Source organism: Urocitellus parryii, unplaced genomic scaffold (assembly GCF_045843805.1).
Source record: "Urocitellus parryii isolate mUroPar1 unplaced genomic scaffold, mUroPar1.hap1 Scaffold_2620, whole genome shotgun sequence".
Lineage (NCBI taxonomy): Eukaryota > Metazoa > Chordata > Mammalia > Rodentia > Sciuridae > Urocitellus > Urocitellus parryii.
The window spans coordinates 40512-49983 of NW_027552540.1; the positions used below are offsets into that span (position 1 = coordinate 40512).

The 9472-nt window shown below is 51.6% G+C and overlaps 1 protein-coding gene across 1 annotated transcript in view; it reads right to left on the reverse strand.

The window, feature by feature from the left end:
• The window catches only part of LOC144251900 (cGMP-specific 3',5'-cyclic phosphodiesterase-like), a 47083-nt gene extending 39359 nt beyond the window's left edge, over positions 1 to 7724 (reverse strand). Inside the window, exon 1 of the mRNA XM_077794555.1 lies at positions 7650 to 7724. Coding sequence (XP_077650681.1) covers positions 7650 to 7675 — 26 coding nt within the window. The 5' untranslated portion in view covers positions 7676 to 7724. The remainder of the gene's footprint in view (positions 1 to 7649) is intronic.
• Positions 7725 to 9472: the final 1748 nt, after the last annotated feature.

The window sequence follows — 9472 nt, forward strand, 5'->3', positions numbered from 1 at the left end:
GGACAGATGGATAGACAGATAGACAGGACAGATGGAGGAGGAGGGAAGGAGAGATGGATAGACACAGATAGACAGGACAGATGGAGGAGGAGGGAAGGACAGATGGATAGACACAGATAGACAGGACAGATGGAGGAGGAGGGAAGGACAGATGGATAGACACAGATAGACAGGACAGATGGAGGAGGAGGGAAGGACAGATGGATAGACACAGATAGACAGGACAGATGGTGGAGGAGGGAAGGAGAGATGGATAGACACAGATAGACAGGACAGATGGAGGAGGAGGGAAGGACAGATGGATAGACACAGATAGACAGGACAGATGGTGGAGGAGGGAAGGACAGATGGATAGACACAGATAGACAGGACAGATGGAGGAGGAGGGAAGGACAGATGGATAGACACAGATAGACAGGACAGATGGGGGAGGAGGGAAGGACAGATGGATAGACACAGATAGACAGGACAGATGGAGGAGGAGGGTAGGACAGATGGATAGACACAGACAGACAGGACAGATGGAGGAGGAGGGAAGGACAGATGGATAGACACAGATAGACAGGACAGATGGAGGAGGAGGGTAGGACAGATGGATAGACACAGATAGACAGGACAGATGGAGGAGGAGGGAAGGACAGATGGATAGACACAGATAGACAGGACAGATGGTGGAGGAGGGAAGGACAGATGGATGGATAGACACAGATAGACAGGACAGATGGAGGAGGAGGGAAGGACAGATGGATAGACAGATAGACAGGACAGATGGTGGAGGAGGGAAGGACAGATGGATAGACACAGATAGACAGGACAGATGGAGGAGGAGGGAAGGAGAGATGGATAGACACAGATAGACAGGACAGATGGAGGAGGAGGGAAGGACAGATGGATAGACACAGATAGACAGGACAGATGGAGGAGGAGGGAAGGACAGATGGATAGACACAGATAGACAGGACAGATGGAGGAGGAGGGAAGGACAGATGGATAGACACAGATAGACAGGACAGATGGAGGAGGAGGGAAGGACAGATGGATAGACAGATAGACAGGACAGATGGAGGAGGAGGGAAGGACAGATGGATAGACACAGATAGACAGGACAGATGGAGGAGGAGGGAAGGACAGATGGATAGACAGATAGACAGGACAGATGGAGGAGGAGGGAAGGACAGATGGATAGACACAGATAGACAGGACAGATGGAGGAGGAGGGAAGGACAGATGGATAGACAGATAGACAGGACAGATGGAGGAGGAGGGAAGGACAGATGGATAGACACAGATAGACAGGACAGATGGTGGAGGAGGGAAGGACAGATGGATGGATAGACACAGATAGACAGGACAGATGGAGGAGGAGGGAAGGACAGATGGATAGACACAGATAGACAGGACAGATGGGGGAGGAGGGAAGGACAGATGGATGGATAGACACAGATAGACAGGACAGATGGAGGAGGAGGGAAGGACAGATGGATAGACAGATAGACAGGACAGATGGTGGAGGAGGGAAGGACAGATGGATAGACACAGATAGACAGGACAGATGGAGGAGGAGGGAAGGACAGATGGATAGACACAGATAGACAGGACAGATGGAGGAGGAGGGAAGGACAGATGGATAGACACAGATAGACAGGACAGATGGAGGAGGAGGGAAGGACAGATGGATAGACACAGATAGACAGGACAGATGGAGGAGGAGGGAAGGACAGATGGATAGACAGATAGACAGGACAGATGGAGGAGGAGGGAAGGACAGATGGATAGACACAGATAGACAGGACAGATGGAGGAGGAGGGAAGGACAGATGGATAGACACAGATAGACAGGACAGATGGAGGAGGAGGGAAGGACAGATGGATAGACACAGATAGACAGGACAGATGGAGGAGGAGGGAAGGACAGATGGATAGACACAGATAGACAGGACAGATGGAGGAGGAGGGAAGGACAGATGGATAGACACAGACAGACAGGACAGATGGAGGAGGAGGGAAGGACAGATGGATAGACACAGACAGACAGGACAGATGGAGGAGGAGGGAAGGACAGATGGATGGACACAGATAGACAGGACAGATGGAGGAGGAGGGAAGGACAGATGGATAGACACAGATAGACAGGACAGATGGAGGAGGAGGGAAGGACAGATGGATAGACACAGATAGACAGGACAGATGGAGGAGGAGGGAAGGACAGATGGATGGACACAGATAGACAGGACAGATGGAGGAGGAGGGAAGGACAGATGGATAGACAGATAGACAGGACAGATGGGGGAGGAGGGAAGGACAGATGGATAGACACAGATAGACAGGACAGATGGAGGAGGAGGGAAGGACAGATGGATAGACACAGATAGACAGGACAGATGGAGGAGGAGGGAAGGACAGATGGATAGACACAGATAGACAGGACAGATGGAGGAGGAGGGAAGGACAGATGGATAGACACAGATAGACAGGACAGATGGTGGAGGAGGGAAGGACAGATGGATGGATAGACACAGATAGACAGGACAGATGGTGGAGGAGGGAAGGACAGATGGATAGACAGATAGACAGGACAGATGGAGGAGGAGGGAAGGACAGATGGATAGACAGATAGACAGGACAGATGGAGGAGGAGGGAAGGACAGATGGATAGACACAGATAGACAGGACAGATGGGGGAGGAGGGAAGGACAGATGGATAGACACAGATAGACAGGAAAGATGGTGGGAGGAGGGAAGGACAGATGGAAGGACAGATAGATGAAGAATGGGTGGAAGGATGGGTGGTGGACAGACAGATGGATGGATAGATGGAGGCAGGCAGATAGAAACAGACAGAATCTTGGCAAGGTTATTTGATCAACTGAATGAACAATCAAGCCAATTCTGTGGGACTAAATGATATGAGTCAATTTTGTACTGGTCACTTAGGACCAATTTTGAACTGGTCACTTAGGACCAATTTTGTACTGATCACTTAGGACCAATTTTGTACTGGTCACTTAGGACCAATTTTGAACTGGTCACTTAGGACCAGTTTTGTACTGGTCACTTAGGACCAGTTTTGTACTGGTCACTTAGGACCAATTTTGTACTGGTCACTTAGGACCAATTTTGAACTGGTCACTTAGGACCAATTTTGTACTGGTCACTTAGGACCAGTTTTGTACTGGTCACTTAGGACCAGTTTTGTACTGGTCACTTAGGACCAGTTTTGAACTGGTCACTTAGGACCAATTTTGTACTGGTCACTTAGGACCAATTTTGAACTGGTCACTTAGGACCAGTTTTGGTTACTTATGTTATGGATAGACATAGACAGGAGACCATGGGTGGAGGTGACCAAAAGCCTTCTCACTCCTATCCTGGAGATCGATAAGAACGTCTTTCTTCAACAAGGACACGCTGCTTAAGTTTGAGAAATGGATTGTATGCTGTCCTCTGACTCTGCAGTCAAAGGCCTTATGTATGTGTGCATGCATGTGCATGTGTGTGTGTCTGTGCATGTGTGTGCCTGAGTGTGCACATGTGCACGCTCTAATTATTTCATCAGCTCAGGAGACCAGGTTCTTCTCTCCTTAGCCAGGGTTTCAACAGAGAGAGAATTATATTTTGTATAATTATCACTTGGAAGATGAGATCAAATGGGGATCTTTCTTCTCCAAAGATAAGGCATAACAAAATTGTTCAGAGTATGTGCAAAAATTACTTTCTGATTAGAATTAAGGGAAGACTCCCTTCTCCAAAGAAGTTAACAATGGCAAATAAGGTTTAATAAAGAGTTCACCCCAAACTAAAAGCCAGAGAAATATTTGTCTTTTTAAAAGGCCTCTAAAACCTTTTTAGAATATTTAACAAAATGATTCTTTTTTAATATTTATTTTTAGGTGGACATGGACACAACACAATGCCTTTATTTTTATGTGGTGCTGAGGATCGAACCCGGGTCCTGTCCGTGCTAGGCGAGTGCTCTACTGCTGAGCCACAATCCCAGCCCTGTACAAAATGATTCTTATCAACTCAACACTCAGTTTGTTTATCTGCCTTAAACATTTGTTTGGCAATAAATATAAATTCCTAACATTCAAAGAAAATGGACAAAGCGCTCAGGATGAGACACCAAGAGGGCAAATGAGATTGCAGAGCTAAATATCAAGTGAGTGACTCACACGGAAAGACTTTCTTCAATTTTATTCCCAGGTATGTAGCTCACAGGCTTGTCCCTGAGAACCTGAGATGCCTACCAAGGTGACACCGCCAAGAGAAACTGCAGCTGGGCAGCTGCACAAGTGTCACAGAGAAGAGTCGCTGCTCAGTCCCCACCACCCGTCCTCGATAGGCTGGCTTAGCGGTCCTGCGCTACTGCCCAGGGAGAGGCCCTGTCCTCCGGTCAGCTCCGAGAGGAAAACAATTGCAACTCAGTTATAATGACAGGTTTAATAAATTATTAGGCCCAGAGTGTCTGCAGTATAAACTAATAAGTGCCAAGGAGTTCTGTTTCGCCTTCCTGTCTACAAAAGAAATCACTCAGAGTGCACGGCAGTGGAGCAGAGCTCCAAGCTAGCCGGTGTTTCCAACTCCAGAGGAAACGAGGCTTCTTGTTATCATCAGGCCAGGGTGAAGGCACAACTGTCACGCAATTTGAAAAAAATTTCAAATATTTTAAAAGACATGATGTTAGAAACCAGAGTCAAATTTAGGTGGAATTATTCAAAAAAGGAAGTTTTGTTGCCTAACATAATCAAAAGGCAAAAATGTTCCTGATTCTGAAGTGCTGTGCAAATTACCTCCTGAAAACACTGGCAATTTCTACAGATCTTCAGATCACAAACAGAAAAGGGAGCTATTCATTTTACAGCAAGCCTACTTAGGTCTGCTATACTGAGGAAATCAGCTTATTTCAAGATACCCATCTGTGATTAACACTTATTGCATTATATCTCCAGAGTTTCAAGAATCATTTTCATGCAGTTCAGGCCCTAAAATGAGCCTGAATCTGAACTTTAAAGACAGTACAGAAAGAAGGTGATGGGCTGCCACTTCCAGGGCGCCTGTGGATTCCTCTCGGCAGGAAGAATCCTACCCTCTGGAGAGGCCAGAGGCCATGAAGGCAGCACAGAGCTGGCCCTACCGACCCTGCTACACACGGCACAGGGAGAAAAGGCCATTCTGCACCAGAATTGCCATCGTAAAACATTATAAATAAGATCAACCTTTCACCAGAGCCTTTGCCTGACAGAATACGCGTAACAACTCATTCGTCTGAACACTGTGGAAAACGTTTATATCCCTATCTAATTATAGAAACAATCATTTTTAAGAATGGATAGCAATGTTTATTTTATATCCATCATCTGAGTTTAATATAAACACTTTCCACATAAAAATGCTGCAGGTTTTAGAAATGAGAAAAGAATGGCAAAGAAAAAAGAAAGAAGAAAAATCCCAAATGGAGGACCTTGAACTTAACTCATTCAGCACAGCTTTGCAGTGTCAAATAAAACATCCGCCACAGAGAGCTGCGTGGGAGTGGAAAAGTTCTGTTTCTGGACTTTGACCCACGCTGTCATAAAAGCTGTCCTCACTGAATCTCTCCCATTTCCATTATATGTCAAATACTCTTCAGCTTTTGCCTGCTACAAAACAAAGCAATGAAAAGTCAACCATGTCATCCCACCATACGAGTGACCTCAAACATCACCCGCAGTCACAGGCTGATTCCTAACTCAGGAAAGGTAAGGTTATTCTCGTAGGCTGTCAAGAATCACAACAGCTGCTGGAGGCATTAGCACAGGAAGGCTCCACCTGCAAGTGCCAGGCTCGGGTGCAGAGCACCAGGCCCCAGGACTGCAGACCGTGTGCAAGAGCCGCCAGGCACTTCACAGGGCCACCCTCAGAGGCACATCAACAGGGTATGATTACTTAAAAACATCTATTTCCATGCTGGAAACTAAAGCTTTTAATGAGCTGCTTAGCTCTGTATTTAAGATAATTACAGGAAACAACGTAATTATACAGCATGACTGTGTTCAAGGACAACCAAAATCCACAGGTTTCGAAAAGAGCTCAGGAATACCAGAACCCACTGAGGCAGCTCATCTGGTGTGCAGGTAGGATACTGGCATGTGTGAATGTCAATGGCAATGATTAAATCATGCAGAAATACTTCTGCAGCAAGTCTGGGTGCTGATGGACATCTGAAAGAATCTAAGTCTTAAAATATTCCACATGCCTCTGTAGAACTGTTCTGTTTCATGAATTTCCCGAATCACACATACAGTTTTCATTTTACACTTACCAAGACTAACAAAGTGATCTGCACTTCTAATTAAAAAAAAAAAAAAAAAAAAAACTTAGCTAAGAAGAGAAAATGTTCACCATAAATCTTACCTCAGTGTGGACCAAACTGGGCTTAGTAGTTTGCATGTTTATAAACAACTAATATTCAACTTCTTGTTCTTATTTTAAAAGACTGCAGTTAATGACATTTAGTACAAAGCCAAATGGGAATACTATCTCCCAGAGTTCTCAGCCTACACCAAAATCCTCAGATTATGCTCTTTACAACAACAACCTTCAGCCCTTCCTAACTGCTAAAGCTAAAGGCCTGCAGGGCTCTAAAATACTGTGCACTTTCGTTTTCCAACATGTATTCAACATGAACTCTTTGGTTAAGAACACACACACACACACACACACACACACACCGCATGCAATGTTCTGCCACTGCCAACATCAACTGTAATATAGAAATGGGGGTGGGGGTTGAAGTGTTAGTGATCTAAACTTTACAGTGCATCCTAATTTTGAGAGCTGGGATTTTAATCCTATATCACTTGGAAGAAAAAGCAACGGCAGGAAATGTAACAACAACTTTGCAACACTTTCGAAGTTTAGAGGGCTCTGCTGTAAGGGCCCTGGTTTATTACAAATAACAAAACACGAAGCCATTAACTTCAAGAGTAAAACAGACAGGGACATCCACGCTGATGTACCAACAAACTAGCTCATTCTCTGAACTGTTAATAATCTATCTAAAGAACGTCTCCCACATGCTCCACACTGTCCCGGGGCCTCTCCAAGGCTGCCCTCTGCTCAAAGAGCGACCGCTGGGACTGTGACAGTGCCCGTGGGGACCTCACTAGGACAGAGGCCCTGGGGTAGAAGGTTGACCCCTCCTCAGGGGTGAGCAAGTCGGATGGAACCCCACGCTTTAGTCTCACGATGGTTCCAGATGAAGGTGGGCTCAGGGTCCCACCCCAGCTCACGGAGAAGAGCTGTTTATAGAGAAACCACTTTCCTCTCAAGGTTACGCTCTGACGGCTCTGGATTCAGGATTCTGGAGGTAGAAGGAGAAATCGGGAAAGAGGATCGAAACAGGAGGGCGTGGGCACTTTGAAGGGGGTGAGATTTGCCCCCCCCCCGCGAGGGTTGGCCTGTCCAAAAAAAGAAAAGAAAAACTAAAGATATTAAATCTACACTAACTCTGAGCATTCTTTGGAAAAACAGGATTTAAGAAGGCCGGATCTAAGACCCCAAGCAATACCTCTGCACGTAGCGCTGTCCCTTCCCAACTCGGCATCTCCCGCGATGCGCCCCAGGCGCCCCACCCGCGCCGGGGAGCGGAAGGGGAGCGCAGCAAGTACCTGGTCTTGTCTCCGAAGGGCAGCATCGCGGGCGCCCAGGGTCACACTCCAGGAGGCTCCCAGGGAGGGTGCGACCAGGTGCAGCCGCTTCGGGGCTCGCGTCCACGCCGTGTGCGGGCCGCCCGGGGGAGCGCCCCGCAGCGCGGCCGCCGCGCTGGCCCGGGAGAACGCGCCCGCCGGCGGCCGCTCCAGCATCGCCACCGGCCCGCGGGCCGGCACTGGGCGAGGCGCGCGCGGCCTCCCCCAGAGGGGCGCGGGCCGCACACTCCCAGGTCCGCGCGCGGGAGCCGCCCGTGCCCCGGCCCCGCGCCGCCTCCGCAGGCTCCGGGGGACCCGCCCGCCGCGCGCTCTCTGCTCCACCCTTCTGAGCCAGTCTCAGTTCCTCCAACTCCTCAGCGAGCGTTTCCCACGCGCGCCACTGCCCGGTGTGCCGTCGCCTCCCAACGCGCAGGCTCCCGCCCCGCCCCACAGGGCCCCAGCGCTTGGCCCAGGACCAGGCAGCGCGGGCGGGGGTCTCCGCGGGGCCAAGAGCCCCGGTCCAGTGCCACCGCACCGCCCTCCCGCCTGTGTGCGCGCCGCGAGCCCCCGAGCCGCCTTCGGTGAGCAAGCGAGAGAAAGAAAGCGCGCGGGGTAGTGGGGACTGGAAGGGGCCAGAGGCGACGCACTTACTCCGGGAGGACTCGGGCAGTCGTTGCCGCGGGCTTCCCGGGCGCGTCCCCACCCGCTTCCCCGCCCCGCGGCCAGGACAAGGGGCGCGGGGGAGGAGCGGGGACCGAGCGGCAGCGGCGCTTCCGGAGCGGGAAAGGGGGCAGAAGCTGTTTGGATTTTGCTAAGAGGATTTAGGGGGACCCGGGAATGGAGGCGGAAGGAAGACCCTCGAGCGCGATGCGAACAAATGATCTCGCTTAGGGGAACGCCAAGGGCTTGGGGACAGGGGTCGCAAGCACGTTTTTGTGTTTGAACTTTGTGAGCAAGTCGGATGGAACCCCACGCTTTAGTCTCACGACCGTGCAGGCTTCAAGTCGAGTCTGCGCCACACCAGGGGACTGAGGACCTACTTCCCGGGGCAGCGGCCTGGGCAGGGGTCCCGGGGTGGTGGGCGGGGAGAAGTTCAGCCGCGAGAGACCAGCAGGCCACGCTCCAGCCCGCGGGTCTCGGCGATCCTTCTTACCTGGTGGCCTTTCTAACAAAGTAGGAAGAGGTGAAGTCCCGGTGGTCGTCCAGCCAGGCTTCCACCCAGTCCGGGTCCGGCCGCCCGGGGCCCGGGCCCGCGCGGTCCATGGCGCTCGGGGCTGCCTTCCGCCCGGGTCCCTCCCGGAGCTGCGTGCGCGCGACCCTCCCCGCCTCGCGGCGCCGGCCCTGGGGAGCGCCCGGGGCCACCTCGAGCCCCGCCCCGGCCCGCAGGCCCAGGTGTGGAGGGCGGGGCCGCCCAGCAGCCGCGCCCGGGGTGTGGCGAGGACCCGGCACCGCGTGCAGCTCCCGGGCAGCGGCGGCGACTGCGGGCTCGGGAGGCAGCGGCTGCAGGAGGCGGCGGCCGCTGGGGTGCGCCTGTGCGCCGGCTGCGGGGCGCGCGGGTGTGTCCGCGAGGTCCCGCTCAGGGCCGACAAGGTCACCGAGGGGCGCCCCTCCGGAGCCCAGAGGCGGAGGTAGCGAGCCCACGCGAAAGTGAGACGCTGCGGCTCGGGCAGCCCTGCTCAGCGCGCGGGCTACTTGGACTTCCCAGCCCGCAGAACTGTCTGCCGCTTGTGACCCAGACCATCTAGTTGTCACACCACAGACCCGCGCTCCCAGGAGCACTGGAAGGAAGCCCACGGGGCGCAGCT